Source organism: Varanus komodoensis, unplaced genomic scaffold (assembly GCF_004798865.1).
Source record: "Varanus komodoensis strain SLA01 unplaced genomic scaffold, ASM479886v1 scaffold13_1, whole genome shotgun sequence".
Taxonomy (NCBI): Eukaryota; Metazoa; Chordata; class Lepidosauria; order Squamata; family Varanidae; genus Varanus; species Varanus komodoensis.
In genome coordinates this window covers 4,482,922-4,510,386 of record NW_025335408.1, presented here as the reverse complement: position 1 = coordinate 4,510,386, position 27,465 = coordinate 4,482,922, and the positions used below count along the sequence as shown (strand labels likewise).

The 27,465-nt window shown below is 40.3% G+C and overlaps 2 protein-coding genes across 5 annotated transcripts in view; one reads left to right on the top strand and one right to left on the bottom strand.

The window, feature by feature from the left end:
- Nucleotides 1-8,972: 8,972 nt before the first annotated feature.
- On the bottom strand, nt 8,973-24,790 carry PUS7L (pseudouridine synthase 7 like). Of its 3 annotated transcripts, none has more exons than XM_044423064.1 (9): nt 24,508-24,790; nt 21,704-22,620; nt 19,748-19,907; nt 16,544-16,739; nt 16,340-16,438; nt 15,837-15,918; nt 13,518-13,795; nt 11,941-11,994; nt 8,973-11,219 (listed from the first exon to the last, which is right to left on the bottom strand). In XM_044423064.1, exons 2-9 carry the CDS (start codon nt 22,602-22,604, stop codon nt 10,893-10,895), a joined length of 2,097 nt encoding a protein of 698 aa, XP_044278999.1. In that variant the 5' UTR covers nt 22,605-22,620; nt 24,508-24,790; the 3' UTR covers nt 8,973-10,892. The 3 variants fall into 3 exon arrangements, with proteins under 3 accessions (XP_044278999.1, XP_044278996.1, XP_044278998.1); XM_044423061.1 differs by lacking the exon at nt 24,508-24,790 and adding an exon at nt 24,181-24,382; XM_044423063.1 differs by lacking the exon at nt 24,508-24,790 and adding an exon at nt 23,824-23,997.
- IRAK4 (interleukin 1 receptor associated kinase 4) overlaps nt 24,135-27,465 on the top strand; it is a 16,857-nt gene continuing 13,526 nt past the window's right edge. Inside the window, exons 1-2 of one of the 2 annotated variants that reach the window (XM_044423065.1) lie at nt 24,135-24,556; nt 26,219-26,388. In XM_044423065.1, coding sequence (XP_044279000.1) covers nt 24,395-24,556; nt 26,219-26,388 — 332 coding nt within the window. In that variant the 5' untranslated portion in view covers nt 24,135-24,394. Of the gene's footprint in view, nt 24,557-24,954; nt 25,034-26,218; nt 26,389-27,465 lie in introns of those variants that run through there. The other variant, XM_044423066.1, reaches the window with a different exon arrangement.

The following is a 27,465-nucleotide window of genomic DNA, read 5'->3' as shown; positions in this document are numbered from 1 at the left end:
AAGGAGACGACTATGAGTGAATCAAGCAAGCTGGAGTTAAATAAAACTGAAGAAAAACAAAAGAGAAGAAAAATGATGTGGAACATACTTTTCCCTGCCTTGCAATCCAACATGAAGTAATCGTAAATTAATCCCCACACGCAGAACCATTTAAGGAAGTTTGCAGTTTCTCACAATTAGAAATGAAAGAAAATGAAAGTTTTATAGTAAATTAAAAATGGCAAATGCCATGAGCATACTTGCTTGTGTACATGCAACCGCTAGGGGTAAATGATTCATGCTGCAAAACTGTAAAAGCTTATTCAGTAGCATACAAACAAACAAACAAACAAACAAACAAAACCATGTAAGTTGATAAGGAAAAGAAAGGATCAGTTTCTGCTTTAGATTGTGAAATGAAAATCCCGGAAAATAAATACCTAACATAGGACACAACATTGCAAGACAGCCTTGCAATAAAAAGTTGTGTGGGTGTGGGTGAGGGAGTCCCTTAGTTACTTCTGTTAATTTCCCTAGATCTTGGCTTGTATTTCTATGCTGGCTACATTTAAGAGGAGTGCACAGATGCATTTTGAATGGAAAGCAGATTCAGCTCTCCTCACACACCAGAGGTGAAGAACAAGGAACTCTCTTTGGCAGCTTCTCAGTGGGTTCATGCTCAGGAGGCTAGCAGGGATGTTGGGATAGTGGCCAGAAAGGATATGGTATAGCACACAGATGAGCTGATTTTCCCCACCTGTATCTCTCCTGCCTTCCCAGTGTCCAAGAAATAAACCAGGCAACTGTACCTTCATACTGTCATTGGCAAATACATGCTCCGATGTTACATTTCAAGGGATACCCCTCATACGGTTAATAATCCCAAAGTCCTTGAAGGTAATGCCTGAAGTCATAGAATCAAAATGTGCAGTGATTTCAGGGGGGATTTTTCATGTACACAAAGTTTTACTAAGGAACTTTGTGTGTCAGTAAGACTTATATCTCACTTTTACTCCAGGAAGCCTGAAGTAGCATGCATGACCTGTTCCCTCCTCTTCATTTTATTCTCAGAACAGCCCTGTGAAGTAGGTTGGGCTGAGAGATCGTGTCTGGCCCAAAGTCACTCAAGGAGGCTAGAAGCGCAGTCTTTCCAGTCCTAGTCCAGCACGGTAATCACTACACCACACTGGTTCTTGTGGGGTGCTCAGGTCATAGGCAAAGTAAACTTGGAGCATATATGATGAGATCTGCGGGAGAGGCCCTTCTCCGGGAACCTCCATGAAAGAAATTAGGAGGGTAGGTACTCAGAGGAGGGCTTTCTCTGCGGTGGCGCCCAATCTATGGAATGTGCTCCCCAGAGAGGTCCGCCTGGCGCCGTTGTTATTTGTTTTTTGGTGCCAGGTGAAGACCTTTTTATTTAAACATCATTTTAATTGTTAACAATATTTGCTTATTTATCTGGCCAGGGCGACTTCTTTTATATTGTTATTTATTTTATATTGTTAATTTTATATTGTTATTTATGTATTTTATTGTATTTTATTTTGTGCTGTGAGCCGCCCCGAGGCTTCGGCAAGGGGCGGCATAGAAATGTTTAAATAAATAAATAAATAAATAATTGAAGCATGTGCCTTTTTGTGTAAAATGTTTCCTGATATATAAAATCTGATGCAATTTGAGGGGGAACAGTTGTTCTCCCAAATGTCACAAGAGACATAACTGAAACCAATTCCATTTTGTGTAGAATAATGGCCTGATAGAGAAAAAATCAAAACAAACACGGTTTTAAGGGCTTCCCCTTGAGCTGATTCTTTTTCCTAAGTCATTTTATATAATGAAAAGACATTCATAGTTTATGAGGAAATGCATCTGAGTAGGCGAGTTACACCATCTTACACAATTCTGGAAATGCTATGCATCACAATGGACTCTTAGACTTAAATGCCCTATTGATAGTTTTCATGCAAATAATGACGAATTAGTAGTCAGGCAGGCATATTTGGCAACCCGATCATGTAATGTGAATTGTCTGTGAAGGGGAATAAGCTGGTTCAGTCATTCTAACTATTGAAAGTTACCCTGAGATGTTGCAGGACCACTAGGACAAGCTCCTACGTTCCACGGAAGGAGGATTTTCCAGCCAAGCTGGGACAGACATGAAATTGCTTGGGCAGAGGCTCAGAAGCAGCGTTCAAGGTACTGCCATCTGGTGGGCATCCCTCTGAGCGGGAAATTAGGAGCCTCTCCTTTCCCTCACGAAAGCAGAGCCTACCAAGGGAGCACAAGCCCCTCGCGTGGTGGCAAAAGGGGCGGCAAAGCGGCCACGCAAGCAGCAGAGGAGCAGATGTGGCCAACGGGTTCCCAATTGCCCATGCCTGCGTTCACTCACAGTCACGTCACAGAGACAAATTACACTTCCATACTATTTGCCTCCAACTTCCCAGCCCTTTTCCTTGTGTTGTAGGTCTTTTCAATCGTAAGCCTGAGGACAGGGCCCAGCTTATTATTAAACTTCATAAGCAGCTTCTGGAGCCTTCTCCATCCAATGCAGGTTAAAATGCCTCAAATAAACAAATCTTGGAGATGTCTGTGCCTTACACATTCTTGTCCTCTGCCAGTTACTACATTAGAACTCATACTGAACTCAAAGTCCAGATTTGGTCTAAAATACAGTACAGTGCATAAAAGAGTAAAAACAAAGAATGGATAAGTACTCAGATGTGAATTCCTCCTGCCATTTTTGAAATAGAGGGTTGGACCATATGTCATTCCAAATTAAGTTTTGCTAGGTTGCTCTGAATTTCTCAGATATGACCTATGAACTTGAAGTCACAAGTTATTAATGGTTTCTACAGCAAAAGGAACTGAGGAAAGGGGCTGGGGGCAAGAACTCTGTCTGTCTGTCTGTCTGTCTGGCTGTATTTCCTTTTGTGTATTCTTTTAAACATGCACCATGAAGAAAATAAGGAATATGGGATTATTGCATTCATTTTTTATCATTTAAGGAATATTCACTTACTTCCATGTCATATTTTGCAATATTATAAACAATATGGAGCTTTATTGGAATGAACATAATATCTGTGTCTATTTTAAGCTTCTGGCAGCAACAGGGATCTGCTATTTTAAAGTGTCTTACACTTCCTAACATTTTCTAAATGCTATGCAGCAATAACATTTACTATCCAAATGCTGCGGACCAATACCACTCCCTGGCCACTCATTCTGTCATCCAAAAGATGGCGAATGGGTGTTGTATAATCTACGTATAATGGTTCACTTGATGCATGCTGACTGCAATGTAGCTATGCTAATTTAGGATCTGACTGTAAATTATATGTATCCTTAGCTTCTGAAAAACTGTAATGTATGCCATATGTCATGATGGAAAGAACTGAACTGAACTAAATCTGTCAGCATGCACTGGCGTAATAGAAACTTGGAGCTTGGCAATGCCAAAACACAGAGGATACATTGACATCAAGTGATTACCTACAGTCACGAATTATGAAAGCAGTGCTGGGCCAGAATGAAATAATTAGACTGAAATATTAGCAGTATTAACCTAGAGTAAAAAACAGGGTGGGGGAACAATATAGGGGAGGTATTTAGTAGCGCACCAAAAGGAGTGTAGCCCAGCAAGGAAAGCAATGCATATACATTCACACACGTATATGCTTAATCCCTACCAAATCACTAGCAAATGCTGCTTCCACTTTGCATCTGCTTTAGTGATTAACCCAGCAGTGCCTCTACTTTGATGAAACAGGGCTGGTCCTGCAAGGACACAGGGTGAATCCACTGCCTCAGGCTGTACATTAGGGATATGTGAAGAATCCATTCTGGGAGTGAAAAGCGATCAGATGCCCTAGGCTTGTCTCCTTGGACTCTGGTCCACTTTGTCATGGCCAAGAGTCCGCCAGGAATAGAAGCACGTGCAACTGCTGCACAAGCAGCATCGCTCCCCCGTGCCATGTTCGTGCTACACCTGATGCGGAAGAAAGTTGCCAGTTGCACCACCTTTGCTCTGCAAGCGTTTTCAGACTCTCTCTCAGATAGGATCATTTTCTAAGACGGGGCTGAGCCCGAGAGGAAGTCTGTGAATGCTAGAGGGATGGATTCCCAAAGAAGTTTTATCCAAACCCTTCTGTAGATCCTACGCAACACGCTGCCAGAAGGGCCATGGGTATGATGCTGCCATTGCCCTATGTTGTTCAAAGCACAGAGTGAGCAGCTGCACCAGAGAGCCCTGCTGTGGCAAAATCTGCATCAGAAAAGCAGCCGAGGTGGCTCTCCAAAGCACCTGCCACCGCCTGCCCCCTTTTTTTACTTGGAGTAAGGCATAGACACTGTGCTAGCCTCAGCAGGAGACAGCATGGCACAACTCTCCACAGCACTACCCAGAGAGGCCTTGCTCCAAGGACTGCATAGAGAAAGACACTGGATGAGTAGCCCTACACTCCAGAGACTGCCCAGCCCAATTGTCTTGCCACGAGAGATCCTTCCTTAGGGTGGGCTACTGGTAGAAAGGCAGTAGTACAGGCCCTGAAGACTGCCTGTACTGTACTACAGCTCTAAGGGAAAAAAGCTCTTGGTGCTGCTGATGGTTCCCATGGCTTGTGTCCCCATTTCTTACATGGCAGTCTCTTGTGCTCTTTCCTTCCCTGACAGCTGAAGAGGAGTGGTTTTCACTCCTCTACCTTTGCTTGTGCTCTTCTTCTCATTCAGCAATGGGAAGCCTTCAGCAGACCCTGTGATGTGATGTCTAAACCTGCAACTCCTGGGTGCTGGAGGACCATCAGCAAAGTTTGAAACCACAGCTTCTTGCTGTGTTACTGGTCTGGACTATGCTGCTACTGGTATGAATTGTGGCCTTCCAGATGTTTTGGTCTACAGGTTGCCCCGTTCAAACCATGGTGGGAAAACTGCATGCTCCCTTCTCATGCTTCACTTTTATTTTGTATTTTACTAAGCATAATTTGCTAATACGCAGAGTTGGGAAATTGCAGTTTAGCACTACCTCCCAAAACCAGAATCAAAACTCCACTTCTGGTTTGGAGGACAAGTGCCAATAATAACTGTATTTCTGTGAAATACACACTTAGCATATACTTATGCTCTCCTTCAACGGTAACTGAGGCATAACCACAGAAGAATCTGCTATCCAGTGGAGCACCATATGAACACAAATGGGCTCCTCATTAATAAAGTATACTTCCATTCATCTCAACATTGAGAAGTGGAACACCCTGAGGCAAAATGCCTGTCCAAAAGATGTTAGAACAGTGAGAAATGAGGTGTTAGTAACTCACCTCCCCAGCCCATTCTTCAGGGTCTTGGATGCAGAAGCAGATGAATTGCAACACCTTTCTCCAATACAGGAAAGAACACCTTCCTATGGCTGTTACTTGTGTCAACCCACATCACACAAGATCCAAATGGAGCATCTAAAACATCTAGCTATGCAGAAGAACTGATGGACTCCTGCACATGTATCAGAAACCATGGAGCTCTAGCTCTGACTAGCATTTTTCCAGATCAAATTTCCTGATTTTAAATTCATCTTCTGCAATGTGCACCACCATTAACTGCATCATGAAAGACACAGGCTGCTGGTTGGCTACAGTATCAACAGAATGCAGGAACAAATGGACCTTGGCCTGACCCACCGTGGCTCTTCTCATTCAAGTTCAGGGTGGAGTTTTAGAAAGGGATAAGAAAGAGGATAATAATGCCCTGAGAGAGGGGTCTTGGGGCACATCAAAAGGCCTAGGATTGTTTGTAAAATCAATGAAATTGATTCCAGCACTTAAGGTAAGTGTCTTTGTCGGTAGAAACGGCTATTCCTAGAAGAAGAGCAAATACTGTGTAGCAAGTCCCTGACTGGACCAATTTCTCTTATTGGTAAAAAAAGAAAAAAGAAAAGGGCAAACTTTTGAATTTCACAGATCCTGTTATCAGGATGAAAAGACTGGTTACCTTTAATTCTCAGCTAATATCCCTAATATCATCACAGCTTTTAGCATGAATGTATATGATCAGGAGTGGGCAACTTGGGGCTTTACAAATTTTTGGCTTACAATTTTCATCAACCCAAACCAGCATAATGATGAAGCATGATAGAAGTTGTAGAAGGTCGCAAATTGCCCATTTCTTTCAATGAACACTTTAAACAGCACCCAAATAGAGGGCAGTATCATCCAAGGGCATCTATGCAACCCATTGTTTTGTCTGTTTGAAAAGTTACCATTCCATTTTTGAAAGCTGGAATCAATATGAGCAATGGTCAGAGATGATGGGAGCTGTAGTCCAAACCATCTGGTAGTAACTAAGCAGGGGAATATTGGAGTACTATAACACCTGTTTGACTGGAACCCCATGGAGGAAATTTGCATTGTCCAAAACTGACTTCTTGCTCCCAAGCAAGCTTATAAGCCTTCAACAATAAAATCAAAGACTCACCCCATGGAATAAAATCTATCATCTCAAGAGCAGGGGAACTGCAGTAAATTAATAGCAAATGATATAAGCTATTCTGCACATGTTGCTTTCCTTGCCCCTCCCCCCATAATTCCTGCAGCTACACTGCCATCTGCAGATAAAACACAAGGGGTACAACGAATGACATACGTTATCTTGCATTTCTCTTTCTAATCATTTTGCTGCCTAATTAGGTATGATAGGTACTTAAAGAGCTATTTGGAGAACTACAAACATTATTTAAATGCAAGAAGCATAGGATAATAGCAAATGATCTATACCACATTGTGCAAAAACTTCCCTCTTACCAGGATACATTAGATAATTCTCTGCATTCCTGCTATTCATACAAGAGCAGGTCCCCTATGCACAGCCCTGTCAAAAGCCTCATCTTTGTTAACTCCATATTCTAGATAATTGCAGAGGATGGTACAGTGTTCTTTCTTCATTTGCAAAGCTACAAGAGAAGATCCACTCACAGAAACAAGATAACTTTGTCCTTTCCAAATATGGAAATTAATATGATAACAGCTTGGTTTGCTATAAGAAAAATGTGTTGAGCTTTAAGAAAATGAAGATCTTGTTCTGCAAATATTTTGATTCTACCATTATTTACCACAATCTACATCATGCATTTACTCCATTATATTACTTTACGACTCCTATATGGCAACACAAGCTGAGTAAAGAATAGTAGGAACCATAATTCCAGAGCCAATTAATATTTGTCTTCTTCAAGCTGGTACCATCCAAAGGTATTTTGGACTTCAACTCCAATAAGCTCCAGCAAACATAGCCAAGTTAGTAATGCTGGAAATGTAGTTCAAAACATCTGGAGGTCATTTCCTTGAGGGATGCGGTTATGTAGCATAAATGTTTGCTTGAAAACCCATTTCTTTGATGTCCTGGAGTCAAGCACCCTAGATTTACTTCTGATAGTTGTAACTCCAGTCCATAATAAGAAGGGCTCTCTCATTTATTCACACAACTCACTTCCTGCCAACACAGAATTTGTGAATAAAGTAGAAGAAAGCTTATTCTGGCCCTGTGCTGAACAGTTTGTCTACACAAGTAAAAGCTGAACATGGCAGTACTAGACTGTATGCAAACAGAAGACAAATCTAACTTAATAGGGTTTGATAGAACGGTAGAATAGTAGAGTTGGAAGGTGTCAATAATGCCATCAGGTCAACCCCCTGCTCAAAGCGGTACTCTAAGTTTAAAGCATCCCTAACAGATAGCTGTCCAAATGTATCTTGAATGCTTCCCCTGTGGGACAGCTCACAACCTCTCTAGGTAATTGGTTCCATTGTTGTACTGTTGTAACAGCCCATTATTCTGTTTCTTGTACTCAGTGATGATTAAGAGATCCTGGCCCAACTTTGTATAACAATCTTTCAAGTACTAGAAGCATGTTATCATATCTCCCCTCAATCAACTCAAGGTTAGTCTCTCCTCACAGGTCTTTGCTTCTAATCCCGTGATCAACTTTGTTGTCCTCCTCTGAATCTGTTCTAGTTTGCCTGGATCTTTCTTAAACTGTGGTACCCATAATCAAAATGAGGCCTAACTAGTGCTTTGTGTGATTTCAAAGTGATACTTCTATTAATATAGCTCAAAACAGCAGATTTACAGGTTACAAATTAGTAGTTTGTAACATTTGCTTGCAACACTAATGCGAAAGGAGAGGCAGAATAAAATAGGGTAGTCACTTAAGAAATTGCTAAAAAAAAAGGAAATGAATCACCAAAGGACGCCAAAATAAGACATCCATTGAGTATATTAATTCATTTGTAAGATGTGTACTTAGAAACAATTACTGTAATTTAAATAGAAATGCACAACACCCCACCATAGTATGGAAGACAGTAAGCCAGGTTGATTTTGTTGTCCAGATACAGTTAATAAGGAGATTTCCCTTTTATGGTTCTTTATATTTTAAAAAATATCAGGTCTGTGCAGGCCTTCAAATGGAGATTCTTTTAAATTAGAGTGACCTCTGTAAAATAATACATGGCCACATGAGAACATAGCAGCCTGAAAAAACAGTGGGATCAGATGGGATGACTGGAAGATACAAAGGCCTGAAAGAGAGAAGGCCGGAGGGGACAACTGAGTGAAATAAGATCTCTCCAAAGTGTGTGTGTGGGAGAGTGAGGACAGATAGGGAGCAGTCAAACAAGAAAGATATGGAGTCTGGGGAACTCTCAAGCTGGGATGGACAACTTGTGACATTTGGCCTACCACTCTCATCTGCCCTAGCCAGAATAGCCAATACTGCCGAACCATGGTAATGGTCAACAAAAGTGCCCGGAAGGTAACTGCTTTTCTAAACCCAAAACCTGAGGAATCCTGATGGTGCTCTCTGAGGGTTTATTGCTGGAGGCCAGCACTGGTTAATTCTGCTTGGGACTGAACCATCAGGGTATTGTAAAGCTTCACATGCTACTTCTGCATGAACGTGTTTCAAAGTTCAAAATTAAGCATCATAAATATGCTGCTCATATTCCCACTCAGATAATTCATTTCATTTATTTGCTTTAGGCATTCATCAATCTAGTAGGACAACCAAAGCAGCTTAGCTAAAATAGAACTCAAATAATACAACTAAATTCAATTGCTTAATTTAAAAGAATACCTCATTTAAAAAGGCACAGTGGATTTCCTTGGTGAAATCAGAGAAGTGATTTTCATGAAATCCTGCTATGGTGAAGTCACTGGATGCCTGAAAACGTTTACAGGCTGGGCAAACACTCCCCCCCTTTATTTTTTATTTTAAAACAGAACCCCCCCCCCCATAAATATAACATATCACAACAATAGGTTGGGCAAACCTGAACAAGTTTAATCCCCCAAATATGGGAAGTTGAGATTGCACTTCATCTACCAGTACAAGGATGCTGAATTTATTTACCTATTCTGGATCGGCTTATAATTCTCCTGGTAAGGTTGCTAATTTTAGGGCTGGCCCTCAAATTAGGCAGGGTGGGATGGCTACTTCAGGCAGCAGATTCTGAAAGAGGACAGTGTGAGTACAGTGGCAAGGTGCCAGCTGGCTTCTGTACATGGAATGAAACAGTGAACCATCTTGGTTTTGCTTCAGGCAGCAAAGCATCCTGGGCTCACCCTGCTAACTTAGACAGACTCTACATTCAATAGCAGCAGTGTCCATAATGGCCTCCCACCAGCTTAGGGCTGATAGATTAGCTTGCTGTTCTTCCCAACAAGGCTTTGGTCTGAAGTCATTTGTGCTTTATTCCCTCATCACTAAGTAGTGCAAGACACTTTGCTGGGCCAACCCTGGAAGATGCTTTGGAAGTTTCCACTAAAGCGGAACACTGGAACAGGCTTCAGGGAGCGTATCGTTGCTATAGCTTCTAGTTTGAGGAGCTGCTGCTGAGTTTTAAGCTCTACAAGGACCTACTTGACAACATCCTCCTTCTCTCAGTGACCTCTAATCTGTCCCACAACAAACTGTCTCTCTGCAGATATGAAAACCATAAAGGCAGTGAGTTCTGCTTTCTTCATGATACTCACTTTGTGAAATACTTTGCCTCCTGGGATGCATCTGACCAAATCCCTGTTGGCTTTCTGCTTCTACTGCAGATGTAGCTTTTGGCAGGAAAATAATTTTTCACAAGCTAATGATAACTGGAACTGGTTCCTTTCCACTAGACGTTTTGTTGACATCTTTTATTTGCACTTTTAACTGTTGCTAGTTTTAAACTGTGTTTTGATTTATAGATTAAAGGCAAGGGGAGGAGCTGGTTCACTTGTGGTTGACTGATAAATATCACAAACAATAATAATAATAATAATAATAATAATAATAATAATAGATATTAATATCTACTCAGAAATAAATCCTGCTGAATTAATGGTGGATACTCTTAGGTAAGCAGGTACAGGATTGTAGCACAAATGTCTGGAAGAAGATACTCTTAGCCAAATTGAAAATGTCTGAAAAAATGTAATTTTACTTCATTAATGAAGTATGAATTTCATCCCAAGGAATATTTAAAAAAATACTTACTTAAAACAAATTTAATGATGCAGTTCAGGGTTGTTGTTTCTATACCAAGATGATGCACTTTGTATTTGGTTCTGTTTGGCTTGGTTCTTATATAAAATTTAGTAAGATTTTGGGGAACAATACAATAGACATCTACTCAGGAGCAAGTTTAATTGATTTCGAAGTTCAATTGTTTTGGATTTACTTCCAGGCAAGTGTGTATAGGATTATAGTGCCTCCCACTCCATTTTCAACTACTGGTTTCCTAAACAGCTTATGGCCCAAATCAGAGATGACTTTTTATTTTATAAATAATCTCCAAAGTAGTTCTTTACCATCATCCCTCCCATCCCAACAGAGCCTGTGCCATCTTTAAATATTGTACCTTTTCCTGGAAAGTTATGCTAAACACTTTAAAAATTCATATTTCACAGTTCATAATTTCGCCCAAGCAAACAGTTGCATAACAGGAAGGATCAAGCTGAAATGACAAAGAAAGAGAAATTTTTGAATCCTGCCGGGGAACCTCTCCAGTTCCCACTTCTTTTCCATTATCTCTTAAGAAATGATATGACAGGTTGTGCGGGTATTTCAAGAGAGGTCTGTAGCAGCCAGGCACATTCAGGTGTAATGCAGGAAGTCTGAACTGGTGCATCTGAAGCCCATCATCAGCAAGCCTTTTGCGATACCACTCCCCAACTTTATTAGTGGGATATTGCACAGTGTAGCCAACCATTGGAAGCACAACCTTGGGGAAGAAAAAAGTAGTGTGAACATATTATGTAGGGGGAAAAACACATGCAGAGACACACACCAAAGCACAGTGAAACATGAAACCACATTAGGGCAAGGGCAAGTGTCAAAGATAGTCATGACTGGACACCAACAGAGGGGTCACATCCTGGTGGAGACCCACTGGCAAGATCCCCCTGGAGTTGCTCCTCATCTGCACCCTTGTAACCTGTTTTTTTCACGTGTTCTTCACTCTGGCACAACTCACAGTGAAGGGGACAAGCCTGTGGACACCACTGCTTACTTGCTCACTGGTTTTCTGCCTGTCACGCAAACAAGCGGTAGAGATGCTGAGAAAGAGGATGAAGAGCAATAGCAGCTGGTGATGAGACTCACTGAGGGAGCAGTGCCACTGAGAGTGTCTTGACGTGAGGAAAAAGGAAGATGGGAAGCCCTTGGATATGGGCTTGGGAAAAAACCCTGCCAGATATACAAAGATCTGTGTATTCCTGTGAAAGAGGCTGTAGTCTAGACTCTTATTTCTTTCAGTTCATGTTTTCTAGCAACTGCCCTAATGATAAAATTATGTCACATAAATGAAAGCCCAGGTTACAAGCTTACGGTTGTATCCATTGTTAGTCTGACCAAGACCCATTCATTTCAGCGGGCCTGCTCTGGTTAAGGCTGACCCATAGTGTTTCTTTATTCATTGAAAACAGTACTCAGAACAAACTTACTTGATGTATTGTAAACTGATCTGCCATCTCTTCTGCCAATGTTACAACATGGACCTGGTATAAAAAGAGAAATGTATTTTATTAGACTTATTTAGTAGAGAGATTTCTATGCTATCCTTCAAATAATTAAAGACATATATAGAATAAAGGCAACTGTTTTTATAATACACAATATTGTGTATTATTTCTTAATAATAATTTTTAATAATTATTTCATGTGTGATCATTTCTTTAAAAAGTATTTCCAGGCCATTATTGCAAGGGCAAATGGTTGGTTTAAACCAACACAAAATTAGAAACAAGTATTTGACTTGGCTTCTCACTTATCTGATTTCTAATCTCAGAACACACCACTTTAAATGGTAAAGAATGTGAAATTAATATTAGCTGTGGTGAAGTAACTTCATAATTGAACACAAGCTTCCTACTGGATTGTCTTCCAGTGTTTCAAACTTATCTTCCGTAATATATCTTAACAAAAATAAAAGTCAAACTCCAAACCAACTGTCTATTTTTCATTTATCCAAGAGTTTTTAACCCCATTTTTCAGGACAGATAAAATATTATCTATGAAGACCCTCAAGTAAAGCCATTTGTTTTTTGTAATTTCATGCACACGGAATTTCATCTGACATTTAGTTATGATTTCCCTGAACTTCAATTTCAATTAAGAATGGAAAACAAGTTTCTAGTTGTTATGGTAGCTGAGATGCTCTTGAAATCAAGACCGTTTCTACAGAAGACTTCTGTGTTGTGGGCTGAGTATGCTTTTATGCCCAACCCATCTCCTTTTCATGACATAAATGCATTTAGCTTATTTGTTATCCACTTTAAATTCTTTTTCAAAGAGTGTAATAGTATACATTTGGCCATGGACTAAGGAGATTCAGGTTCAAATCTGTGCTTACTCAAGAAGTTTACTGGGTGACCTTGGATGTCACTAATTCTCACTTGAATTTTATACAGCTTTCTGCAGAGTTGGAAAACAGATATAAGGCTCAGATGTTCATGTTTCTTGCTGCAGAATCTGAGGCTAGTGTTTTTTGCCCCATAGTGTGACAATCCTCTGGAATTTGTGTCTCAGTTGTGACTCACTCTATCTTGTATCAACCCAAACCCAGAGCATTTTGAGCATGAGATCTGACACATGATTTGACACACAACTATCTTAGGACAAGGGTAACACCATCTCATTTTACACATTCAGCCTTCTGGATCATGCAACAGTTCAACCTTCTCTAGCCTGGTACTTTTCAGATGCTTGGAACTACAGCTCCCAGCATGCCTGACCATTGGTCATGCTGGCAGGAGCTGCTGGGAGTTGAAGTCACCAAGAGGCACCTGGCTGGGGAAGGCTGCTTTAGTTCCTAAGAGCACAATGCTTTCAGTACTCATAAACACACGAAGCAAAATAAGGTGTCTCAGTATCTGATATCTATTCGTGGGATACCTGGAGGAGCAATGGGCTAATTAAAACTGTAATTCCAAAAATGTAGAGCCAACGTAATGGTGCTAGAATTTATGCAAACAGGAAATCCTGAATCAGATGTGTTAATATTCCTCATGCTCCATTTTACCTTGTCACTCAGTGAACAGCTTTCAGTACATTTTCCAGAAAATATTAGATCGCCAGCCACAACTCTTGCACCATAGCTCATAATCCGGTAGGATGCAGCCTCATTCCAAATTTTACTGCAATATGCATGGACATAGAAAATACGCATGGAATGCGGAATGCTGAGCCATCCTCGCGTGCAGCCTTCCTGGTTTATCCCATAGCGGTTCAAGGCACGGAGTAACATCTTTTCTCTTACTTTAAAGTCAGGCAGCATTGCAAGAGTGCCTTTTGCATCCTCTAAAAGGTAGACAAGAAAATAATTGATGACACATGGTGCTTCTAATACATTTCTTCAAAACCCAGGTGCTACAATTCGATTGAAGATTGGAGCAAAAGAAGAGGATCTTTCAGCACAGAGGTGATGGGTGGCTAGAATGTGTTGTGCTCTTCTTTTATCCATCAGTTTCCCCTTTAAGGCCTTTCTACCACCCGCTTTATTCCCCTCACTGGTTCCAGATACATGTTTATACTTTTCTTGTGTTTTCAGAGAAAGAGCAATGACTCTGAACAGGAAAGTTGGGAATAAACGTAATTTTACTGTTGAAAGAGTTCTTATGTTAAAATGAACACCTGAAATCATGCCCAGTTATGTTGAATCCAGATTATAGAATCTCTCTCTCTCTCTCTCTTTTCAAAAACAGAAGGATGCTATGGAAAGCAGCATCTGCCATGGCAGACATATTGCCCTTTGTGCTGATGCTGGGATTTCATTACCTGCTACTCTGAGTGGAATTAGCAGGGCTGATGGACTACGGGGCCTTGGACTTTGGCCTCAGGATCCAACACCACTATCTAGAACAGGGTCTGTGCCAAGTTTTCTCCACTTTGTAAATAAAAAGACAACTTTGGATTGGAAAAATATATTCTCCAAAATATATTAACAGCAGGTATTTTTAGGTGTCTTTTTCCTAGATTGCTCTTTCAATCTTCTTTCTGGATTAGTCACACTGTAACCACACAGTTAAATGAAAACTATTAACACTCTGCAAAGGGAGAAAAGTACTACCATGCCATTCCTTCCTTCCTTCTGCTCTCATTGTAAAGGAAATGTTCTTTTTCAAGTTGAATATATAAGACTTGAATATATAAGAGCCTGGGGATGGGAGGAAGAAATCTTACAGGTGTCAGTTTAGTTCTTTCTAAAGGTAAAAAAGATACATCAGAGAATTTCTCCCTTATGAATAGATCTCCTTTTTTTGAGGGAAGGAATGACCTTCATTTATATTCATTGATGAAGAGTAGAAGAAGAAAAGTACCTTTATGAAATGATACTTTGATTAATACTTATTTGAAGAATGTGGTTTGTGTGCATTTGCCTTTGGAAGTAAAGTGCACTCCACTCCATTTTGACCCATCTCCTGACATGGACAAATTTACAATCTAGGCAAGGAAATCCTTTTAAAAACCTTGTGGAAAATGGTCTAATGCTGTAATAGATTCTGTAGCTCACTGCTCTGTCAAAGCCCTGGTACAACAGAGTTCTCTAGGACACAGAAAACTAATTAAGTCCTGGCCATCTGAAGAAGAGACTACTTACATTAGTAAAGCATAGAACTCTCTAGGAAGTTCTTGTTACAGTGTGAGCAGCAAAAAATTCCAAACAGAAAAAAGGACAAGATAGAAATGAAACATTCCATAGAATGCTCAGAAATGAAAGAGAAATGTTACATTATAGAAGTAATGAACTAGACTAATATAGGCCATATCACAGTAACACAAATTAGTACTTTCATACTCTTATCAAAGCTTGTCAAACCAACTGTGAGACCTACAAAAAAATCTATTATGCAGTGCCCTTTAGAAGTTGCAAATATACTTTTTAAGATTTGATGACTGTTACTGGGAGAAACTGCCTATTTCTACTCTTCTCCGAACAGCAGCACAGGTGAGAAAATGTCAAAGGATGGTAGAAGGCAGAGGTACACAAAACTGTAATTGTCATTTATTTCTAAAGGCTTTGAAAATTACAACATTAGTACAAGTTTTGCAGAGCAAACAACAAATACATTTTTTTCAGTTCCCATGCTAATTCTGAGTGAAAAACTTCTCCAATATTATTGGCTATTTCCAAGCTATAGCACACTACATAAATATATTAAAATGGTTTTCAGTTTAAATTCCTGATGAAAATGCAAAGACGTTATGAACAGTTGTATAAAAAGTGAGTACTGAGAATGTTCATACACATATTCCTGAATTTCTTCATACTTAAACAATATTTTCTTTCCATAACATATTTATGATGGGAAATCAGAAATGAGTGACATAATGTATTTACCAGTCTGAAGAAAATATTTCTTTGCTATATTAACAGGATCATCTGCATCTTCTGGTGTGAAAAACAATTTCACAGCTTTGACCTTTAAAGCAAGCAAACACACATGCTATGTTGTTTTGTTTATGATTTTGAAATGTTACTTTGTGGCCATTCATCTTTAGAACTGGGGCTACTGAAGAACCGAATTCTTCTGGGACAGGGCTTCCCGGCATTTCTCAGGTATGTCAGAACAGTGCCCAGAGATGCCACTGACTATTAGGTCAGAAAGGAGTGAGCAGACCTTTCCGCATGAAGAAAAAGAGCCAAGGTGGTACAGGACCAAACTAAGAATGGGAAATCTGAATGTAAATGTTCCTCCAGCTGTGAAGCTTATTGAGAGATCATGAGCTTAACCTTTATCACATGATTGTCATGATGATGGAGTAGGAGAACTATGTACACTATATGTACATTATGAACCGAGCTTTTAGGAGGAAGGGGAGTATACAAATTTAAACAAGTACCAGTTCTTCATTCAGCAAAGCCAATCCAATTTTGTCTGTCTGAATATTCTGACCTTGTCCAAATCGCTGAGGTCCATAGTAATTTATAAAACCATTTTTCTACAAAATTAAAAAGACAATTTAAACCAGTATTTGCAACACTATGAGCAACATACGGTATGCTCACTTAAAGCAAAGAGTGCATGAAAGTTAAAAGACTTTTACCTTGACATTTTCAATTGCTTCACCTATTCTCTCCATTAGGTTAGCAGAATAATCACAACTCTTGAGTTTTAAATCCCTCACAATAATATCAAAGTGATTTCCTTGCAGTTGACCGAGCTTAAGTGGGTGGCTTGCAGAATGTACATTAGAAATACCTAGTCCTTTTTTTCCAAGTGTGCTTCCAAGTTCCTTCAGCCTGTGGAAAGAAAAGACAATTGGGAGTTTTGTGTCATATTGCAGATTAACAAATAACATGTATATATGTATTTTTCAAAAACAGATTAAAAACTGGGTTTTTATCCAACGTTTTACTGGGAATAATTCTCCTTGAAGCACAAAACAATTTGAAGAACAATAAATGTATAAATAAATAAATAAAAGTGGCTTCTCTGCTGTGGCACCAGGTTCTGGAATGCCATCTGGCCATCTATGTGTGTGCAGCAGCTCTTGGTCCAGTAGGGTTCTCACCTGCCTTCCAAGCAGAACAGCTATGCTGACTTTGTAGCAAAACAGATAAGCACTGTGACATTACTAGGGAGTCAGTAACAGAAGAAACAAGCAAAGTTAGAAGACAGCCATTAGACTGATGATAAGAAGCCTTACCATGAGGCTTAATGATAAGAATTTGATACCACACTAAGGAGCTCTCTTCTCTTCCAAACTGAAAAGAGAAAACCGTATCTGCAAGGCATGTCTTCCTGTTTCAGGGGCAATTGCTTGGAGCACCTGAAGCTTCCACCTGCACCTAGGCTGCTCACTAAAGTTTCTCATGGAACTCGAAACTTTCTGATTCTGCCTCTCTCTAGTTCCTTGGCGTTTCAGTTGCAGAGCCTGGCCTTTTATCTTCATCTGATTCAGAATCTGATTCCACAACTATTGAAGGCTCTTTCACAGGCAGAGTGGGCCCAATGCCTACAGAGGCCTATTGCTTCAGGTTCTTGAACAGAATCATTTCTGACATTCTACCATTTTTGTTGGATTTCTTCTTACTATAAGATTTTTTAAAAAATGCCTTATTATTAGCTGTCAGGAGGAATTTGTAAAAAAAAAAAAAAGGAAAGGCAGAGAATAAACTTATTAAATAAACTGCCAATATATTGCTTTTAAGCAATAAGAAGGGACTAGGCTGTCTAAGGTTGTGATAGATAAGATAATGCTGCCTGAACATTCTGAAGACGATAATGTATTGGCGTTGTTTTTAACTATACATGTAAAGGAACTTAAAGATGAAAACCAAATGCATCCTAAGCAAGAACTAAGCAAAAACTTTTGCCACTTAGTTCAGGTTCGACACATAGGTGGGAAGGTGGTTAGGGCAGGAAGGAAGAGAACAGCATTCAACAAAGCAGTCTTTTTAAGAAAGTCTTAAATTGGAAAGGGCTAACTAGTAACAGCCTGCAAAGAATACTTTGCAAAACTAAGCAGCTCTGATGGAGACTTAACCTACATTAGATTTTAACATGCTACCCCAATTTCACACAGAATTGTGCTAGAAAAACCCTCTAGCATAAACAGTTCCTTTGCTTGAAAAGGGACTGCGTATGTATAAGAACTCAAAGATTAAGTGAACACTTCAAGGCCAGATATTTGAACTGTAAGCTGTGTTTCCAATTATAAGCATGTACATTACACACCCAAGGAGAGAAATGGACTATGAGTTTGTTTTTGTAAGGCTGACAAGACAGAGTCATTTTGGTTTAGAGAGGGCTGCAGTACAAAGTTTTTCTCTGATGAACAACAGATTTTCAGGGATCAGAGCTGTGAGAATGTAAATTAAAGGTTCAGACCATTAACTGTGAAAATCTCTTTTAAGACAAGTAACACTATATCATTTTGCTAAATGTCTAGCAGTCGACACCCAAAGCAAACATGTTTCTCAAGTACTAATCAATACTTTGAAGTGAAGGAAAATCATTTCCATCTTTATGAAACTCAAGAAAACAGCTTATGACTCAAACACTGACAGCTTTGAAAACATTTCTATTACCCGCTTCACTTTACAGCAAGGGTGGGCAGCTTCTAGGGGTGGAGAAGCCACACTGCCTGCCCTTACCTCCTCTAAGAAGGCATCACCAAATTTACCACAGGCATTCAGTGGTACAGTAGAAAAAGGAAAAATACCTTCCACCCCCATCCCATTTTAAAGGGGAAAAACCAGAGTTTGCCACCAAAATTCAGCAGCTTTGGTGATAAAGAGGGGCTATTTTAATTTAAAATAAGCATTGTCTCGCTGTCACTGTGGTTTGCCATTACATTTTGGCAGCAAACCACAACCTTTTCCCTTTAAAATAGGAACTATTTTTGAAGCTTTTTCCTTTGCTACCACTGAATTCCAAGACCCAGGGAAGACAACTGTGTATTGTTCTACCATGCTTTACTGCTTAAACTTTTTATCACCATTTTGAAGAATGGGATATTATACAGTCTTTTAAGTATTATAGTGAATTGTTCAACGAAAATATTGAGTGAATCATATTTTTATTGAACTCTTCACTGTCACCACCCAAACCTCTTATTCATAACATTAATCATCCAGTGGAGCTGATATGTGGGAGATTCTGTACAGATAAAAGGAAATATTTTCTTAAATTATGGAAATTGTTACTCCAGAATATAGTAATTGGCACCAACCTAAATTTGAAAATTCTCTGGGAGAGTGGTCACTGCTTCTCTTTAGAAAGTAGTAAGAAAAAATAGTTTCAAGTTGATGTCTAGAAGGCATATCACTGCATACACCCAAAGAAAAATAAATAAATGCTAGGAAGTTTGAAAAAAGGGGAATTTTTATCACCTATTGTGGACATATCTGTGAATGTATTCTCCTGCTGTTATATTTTGATATTTTATTTTTTATTTGATTGCTAAAGTTGCTATATTTCCAAAATATAAAACATTTGTTTTATGCACACAGCAAGAGCTTATGAAGTTATTTGTGAAATTCAATAATTTAATAAGATATGGACATTCCCTTAGGAAAAATTAACACCTAGGAAGGGAAAAAATACTGAAGCCACTATTAAGAGGTAGATACTCTTTATTAACTTTATTAAGATCAAATCAGTTGATTCTAACCTCCAATTCTGTTTCAAAATGTTAAGATATCAAAACAAAATGGAACATTTTAATCTACAAACTTTAATAGAATGTTTTAAAATTTTAAAAGAGTTAGGATGCTGTTCAAAGTATGATGATAATCTTGCTTACCTTTCAGGAGTTATCTTTTTTATAACCATAGCTTGATATGTAATAGCCTTCTTATCTTTAATGCCTGAGTAACTGAAGTCTGAAGGAAGCACACCAAGTTCAGAAGACAAATAGCTAATTGCTTCAAGTGTTTCCAGATTCTCTTTTTGGAGAGTAAAAGCTGCAACAACATTATCATGAAATCAGTGCATCTAGCTTTGCTCTGAATTTATAAGTTTTCCTTCACGGACTGTGTATATATGCAAGATCTGTTGACATGATCAGGTAAGGATGCGCTGAAATTGATTCTTTACAAATTAAACTTTGTTCTGCTGAAAACAACAGATGTAAAACTAGTTTCTATAGAAAACCTTTTAAGTGATTTTTATCAGTAAATGGAGAAACAAATGACTGCAGCTACCAATCTGAGACCATAGCTACTCCACAAATCGGTGATGTCTTATAAGGCACTGTGCGTTAAACAGAAATATCCTGCCCACTACAGTACCAGTTCCTATACAGTGGCCAAAATAAAATAACTTTGATATTTCGTACTTTCCAGTGGCATGACGAGAACCTAGGTCCAAACTAGATGTTACATTATCCACAAAACTACTAACTGCGTGAATAAGTTTTTTAAAGTGTAACTTAAAACATGGGGACCCCAGCTAGACCTTGGATGGGGGCAAGGAGGATTAACGTTTTCATCTCTGTACCACCTATTGGTGTGAAAAAGAAAGCTCTCATCAGGATCAAATGGAAACTTTCTGGTTATATAAAGTGGCGGCTCTTGGGTGGTATAAAAATGGAATAAATAAATAGACTTCAGTTGTCTCACAGTGCTTTAAACAGACCAAATTTGGTTTGTTTTGTAACAAACTTGACCTATTTCAAGAGAGAGTACTCAGTGCCCTCTTGAATAAAGGGAGTGGAGTGCAGTACATGGGGAGTGGAGGAAATGGTCTGCAGACACCTCAATGTTGTCAACCCCTGCTTTAAATGCATTCCTGTAGTTGCTACTTTCATGAATGTATATCATCCAGTGTGGCCTTCAGAAATAAATTAAACATATTCAAGGTCTTCTGTCTCCTTAAGCCAACAGACACTTACATGATGCTCTGCTAAATTAGGCTTTCTTGTAGTGATGGTTGTAGAGTCTGTTTTCATCCTTATTGCAATGTGGATAAACAAGGGTTTCCCCCACCACTGCTCTGCATAGTGACTACACTAGAAACATCCTTCCTTAATTTACATTATAACATAGCCATTTTAATTTATTTTTTACATTTATATCACACATTCCCTCTTACAAGGGACTCAAGGTGGTAGACATGTTTCTCATCCATTACTTTACCTTTACCACAAGCATTTTGTTGACATTCCTGAGAATGTCATGAGCTGCAAGCACAGCATTAATATAACCCCAAACAGCTTTTCAGTGGTACATTTTCTTTAACAGGTATTAAATTACTGCACATAGATTTCACTGAGAAAGAATTTGACATGCTATTCTCTTATACACTAGTTTATTATGAGGATACAACACTTTCAATAAAGTGACAATTTGTTGCATACAAGCAGACCCCGAGTTACAAACGTCCAAGTTGTAAGTACATCCACCTGTACTTACAAAACAGCTGTCACAAAGCCCATTGAGTTTTTAATTACTGTGGAAAATTACCATGAGTGTATAGAGAGGAAGCAAAAGGGGAGAGTGTGAGGCCTCCAAAGCATGTCTTCCTGCCCCGTCTATCCAAAGAAGAAAATCACTCTGCCATTTCCTTGCTGCACTGGTGAGTTTGGACAAGGGGGGAAATATTATGGGGTTTTCCACTGTCATGGGGGTCCTGTGCCCCTAAATCCCATGAATGGAGGGCCAACTATGCATAATCCAATTTACATACAATTTTGACTTAAAGAGGAATATGTTTCTTAGGAGCAGAATTTGGTCATAATCCGGGGATTACCTGCACTCACCTGTATAAATTTCTTGCTTCTCCCCAAGGTCAGCATTAGCCCTTTTCCTGGACCCACTTCTTCCACGAAATCTTACAATAATAACAACTTTTTGTTGAGAGTCAGGGAAAGACTTTGCTTCTATAAGTTTTCCAAATTTTTTGCTAAGAAAATGGTGAACTTTCTTACGGTGTTCCTTATTTCCATCAGGATTAAAAGCAAACTTTGAATTTTCTGATTTGGCATCTAAAAATTTTAGAAAGCCACATGCCTCCTCTTCAGAAACCAGCTCACATAGTTCTTGAAAGTCCTGATTTGCTTTTACAAAAATCTCACCACATTTGGTAATAGTGACTAAGAATGGGTATTCCTGTCTGATGGCACCATGCAAGCTGGCTCGAACCTTCTTGTCCAGAACAGGACCAAGAGAGAATTCAGAGAGAACTTGTGTCTCAGATTTTGAATCCAATGCTTTTTTAGCATGGCAAGCAAACTGATTAAGTTGTTCCCTTACATTTTTATCTAATAAGGAGTCCAGTGTAACAGCTTTGTCAAAGTGGCACTCAGGTGCATGATTTGGTTTGTAGTCTTCAAGTTCTCCAGCAGAGAGAGGATGAAGTTCTGAAGTACAATGAACAATGTCATGTGGAACGCTGCAATATACCTCATCTATGCATGGTTCTGGAAGAGTCAGCCTTGGAATCTTCGAGTCCTCCTGACAGCTCCTAGGTTGTCTGGACAGGCTTTCAGTGGACTTATGAATTGAGTCTGTTGTAATCTTACTAACTAACTGTCCACATGTATTAATTTCTGTCACTATGAAGTCACTTGGAAATGTTTTTATGTTGCCACAGAAGCCAACATGCTTATTCATGTAAGTGCAAGATTGGGGTGCCACTGCTGTTTTAGAATCTTCTCCCATTCTAATATTATACAATCTAGGGGAAAAAAAAGAAAGAAGAGTAATCAAGCTAACTCTCAGAATGTATGTGTGGGCTGGGGTGTGAGTAAACCAGGAACAGTTCATTTTAGAGGAAGCAGTTTACATTTCTTTTTATTTAAAAAAAATAGTGGGTTTTTAGTTTCTACTGTATATAGTATCGATGCCAACATCTCACACACAGAAAAATGCTTTTTGAATGATGGATGAATAAACAGCTTCTTTTAAAGAATTATTAGCAGAGGCTTCTTAGACACTTAATACAACCACTTCTAGTCATACTAACTGCTGCCCTCTGCTGCAACATACCCAAATATAGTAAGTTGAAGAACGGCCTTCTGGTACAGCCAGCATCAGGTCACCAATGTCAAGGGTTATAAGCATAACTATTGATGGGCCCACCAACTCAGGAGGGTCCACTGGCATATCCCAGCTGCTGCTAAGGAGCATCAGTCTTTTGGAGATTTGTCCCCTGCTCTGTGCTATGCACAAAAAACAATACCCCTTGATTCAGAAGCAACAGAGCAATGGCAGCTCTCATACCCACAAAGAGCAACAAATTGCAGATGCTAACATTGCTGCTTTTGGTCACTCACCTGCCACCTCGCTTTGCAACGTACAATGGTAAGGGCTGGGTTTGCTGAGCTGTGTTCAGCAACTTCAAGTGAGTCAACAGAAGAGGCTGCTGATACTTCTGCATGTCTAGTTGGCCAGGTGGGGGAGAAAGAGGCAGCAGGGCTGCCTCACAGGAAATGGTCTTGCAGCATCATTAGTGACAAAGGTCTCTGCCCACTTGTTCTCCCTCTCTCCAGTTGGCTTAGGCAAGCCCAAACCCACCACCCCTGCACCTAAACGGTGCACAAGACGACCAACTGACTCTTGCTTGACCTTCCCGCACATACACACATTCACTGAGCGGTGCATGGTGGGAGCTGGGCCAATCCTCTTTACTGTGATATGGTGGAGAGGGGGAAGCCAACTCTTCCTTCAGAAGCAATCAGTTCCTCTGGGCAGGCCCCACTGGAGCCAGTCTGTCCTACCATGCCAAAAGAGGGACGGCAATAAGGTAGAGACTCCAAGAGACACAGGGGAAGAGAGGGCAGGTGAGGACCATCCTTTGCAGCCATCACTTGCCCAATCCCTCCAAAAGTGAAGCAACATTCATGAAAGAGCAGCCCGATTCCTAGGCAAGACAGCTGACCTGACTGGGTCTGCAGCCAGGGGTAGGAACCATGGGACCCTCCACAAATTTTCTTAGCCCCACTTGTCTCCTCTTGCAGCGTGTTGGAGACGACTAGACTCCGTGCAATCTCCTCCCCGCGAGCACCGCTACACCACCATGCGGTTGAATCTGGTTTTGTCGGTCCAAAGGCTTGTTTTCTGAAACTTCTTCGCAAGCCCCGAACAAAAAAGGAATCTTCCAGCTGCCGCACGGTGCGGAGCGAGAGGATATCAAGTAGAAGGGTCAAGGTAGCAGATCATACCACGCTTCCCAAGGTAAAAGGGGCGAAGGCAAGGAAGGACCAAAAACAAAACAAAAAGACAAAAAGGACTGTACCATCATTGGTCAACGCTGGAACAAAACTGCGCAGAGCAGCTTATCAGACCGTACCGCTCAGAAAGCGCCCAGCCATCCGCGTCGCTAAGAGTGGACGAAAGCGAGATCGCTCCCCGGCTTTCTGGATGCCTTTCTTTCGCTTTCTAGTGAAAGTGTCCTCCCCGCCTGCCTTGTCGATGGGCCGAACCGACTGGGGGGGGGGGGGCTGCGACGCATGCGTAGAATTCTGAGAAAGGAGCGCGCCCAGCGCAAACCCGAAGCCCAGCTGAGGGGAAGTTCCAAAGTTGAGCAACAGGGCGGGGCTGGGGAAGCCCGTGCGCTGCTTACCGGGCTCGGGTCTCGCCCTGTCGGGGTATCGGGAGACTCGCTGTGGGCGGTGAGTTCTTGTACCATTTCCCCCTCTGCCTGAGCCGGCGGTTCTCCTCTGCGCTTATGCGGGACGCTACTTCAGGGAGTTTCGCGCACGATACATGCCCCTCGAGCCGGTGGTTATTCCGTATCTGTCCGGGCGGAATACCTGCCGCGGTTGAAAGTCTGCTTGCTCGCCAGTTCCCTTCGACAGGGCATGTGGAGAATAGGAAAGTCCCCCTCTCTTTAGTTAGTTAAGGCACCATCCTATGTTTGTTAAGGGGGAAAAAAAGGCCTACAATTCCCAGCATGCCCCAGCCAGTTATGACTGGAGCATGCTGGGAATGTAAACCTTTTCTAACCTTGCATAGGATTATGACTTTTCTATGCATGGAACAGAATGGGTTAATGCTGGGCTGAGACTGTCATAATGAAGTCTTGGAAGGCGAGTTCCCCTTTCCTCATCCTGTGATGTTCCCATAGAGATGCTGAAGTTCACCTGAAGGTATCTGAAGTTTCCTAAAATTTAATGGTTCATACCATGATGCATTCCTTTTTCTCGTATTGTGCACCAATTGCTAGGTAGTGTGGGTTTGAGTTCGTATTTTAACACTTCTGTCCAATGAACAGAGTGGCCTCTTGTTTGGGAACTTTGAATGTTAGCATTTTGGGAATTAGGCACTGTAGCTGGTAATTTTGAAAGGGGTGGTTTTGCAGTAGTTAACTTCAGTGCTGTGGCATTGTAGGAAATGTATACTACCGAATCTTTTTTTTTTAAATACAAAAATCTTGCAGAGTCATATACTTCCGTAGGAGGCTGGTTTTCTTTATTTATGCCCTTGTAGTTTAGAGTACTGTGAAACAAGGATGGTTTACTGCAAAAACTATCTTGTAAACATTTTCAAAAACCCTTGTTTGGGCTTATTACTAAGTGAATCGACTTCTTCTCAGTGCTGTGGCACTATGAAGGATACATTCCTGTTTATTGTTACTTGATGGGAGCAGCCATATGCAACAAGGAATTCCATGCAGCCAATGAGTGGGCTGCCATGCTGGAAGCCCATTCCTAATGGCAGCCATGAAAACATAGCATGCTGTTGCCGAAGGAAGTGAAGTGGAAAACAAACTTTTAAAAAGTAGCCTGCAATACAAACTAGTATCTCTCATTTCCATGCTGGCTCCAGAGCAGCAAGCATCCTCTCCTTCAGGGCCAACATGGAACTAGCTTTATTACTTTGTGGGCTTACTGAGAAGACCGCCCTATTGCTGCAATGTTACAGAGAAGCCTATTTGTATTTTTAAAACTATAACTAGAAAATAAATGTATTGATGAATAAGGAAATAATACAGGTTTTTGAAACAGTAGAACGGTGATGTGGGAAAAGGTAGCCTTGCCATTTTCTTTTTTAAACCTTTTAAAAGCATGTTTGAAAGTTCATGTGGTAAAAGGGATGACTGTTAACCTTCTGTTGAACTTAAACAACAAAAATCAACTGGTAAATAATGCAAAAATTCTGCTGGTATGTTGAGGGAGAGTGCAGCTTCATCTTATCATTGTTGACAATTCAATGAGACAGCAACACAAGTCAAATGAAAGTATGACAATTTGATAGAACCTCATGAGAACAGGATGTGTTGTCAGCTTTATATATTAAAAGAAAATGAAAATAATTTGTTTTGCATTTGGTAGGAACTGGAGATGAGCAACTCTATAACATCTTCAACGTATGTGCGCTGCCTTGGCTATGGCATGATGAAGCAACTAGCTGATTTCATCGATCCACAGGAAGGATGGAAGAAATTAGCAATAGATATAAAAGATCCTTCTGGTGCAAGCAGATACAACCAAATGCATATACGGTAGTATATATCCAAAGTGCTAATACTGTTTGATGATGACTTTGTACAGCAACTGAACCTTCTCACTACTTGAAAGGCTTTTAAAAATCAAACACCATTCACTATTGTCCAAATATATTTAGATTTTCTAGGTAAAATGATGGTTTGATATGTTGCAGAAGAATGCCACCTTTGTATTCTGTGTTTCTTTTAAGAAGTTCAGAGCAACATATTTGGAAATCACATGCTTTTATTTTTGCAAGTTACACTGGGACAGGGCCAAGGTCACCTTGTGAACCTGGATTTGAAGTAGAATCTGCCTGGGCTAAGTCTGATATTTTATTAATTGTGTTGAGGTGACCTTACTTAGATTTTGCATTATCTAATTTATTTCCTAGAAGCTTGTGTATAGGTGTTTAAACTATATATGCATGTGTATAAACCAAGTGTGCATACTTGGGATTTCTAACCAGTTAAGGCTGAATGGCCCTGGGTGTATTCAAGTGCCTTGCTGGATCAGACCAAGATCTATCTACTTTGGTGTTCTCTGAAAGAATATATACCTTTCTCTTTCCTCACTTATTGGTGGTTAAGGCAGCAGCTCTGCTCCAGTCTTTGGAGGCAAAGGTGAGGCTGACACAAGTTCAGTCAGGCTATGAGCAGTGTGGCTGGCTGAATGTTGAGTAGAAGGAGCAAAAGTTATCAAGCAGCTGCTGCTCCAGACATTACACTGGTGCGGAGAGGAATGCCCAACATGATTTTAGAGGCTGGCGGTGTAATGAAACATATTTAGGGCATAGGTAGTTCTGTTGACCTAAAAGGCTGGAAGTTGGCATTTCTGTTTGTAACTCCCTTATTGTATGGGAGCTACAACTCAAGCTATAGAGCCATAGCTTCCTTCAGTAAGAGTTGACAGTTGGGTACGGGGGTTAGATAGTGCTGATCTCAGGCTATGAGCCAGAGTGGCATTGTCTAGCAAATGTGATGATTCTATGAAGCCGGATCTTTCAGATTGGTACCTTCACTGTAAAAGAGTGTTGTCTTGCAGTTAAGGTTTATTAATAAATCTGAGGCTTAGCTTGTTCCCTAAACTGCCTT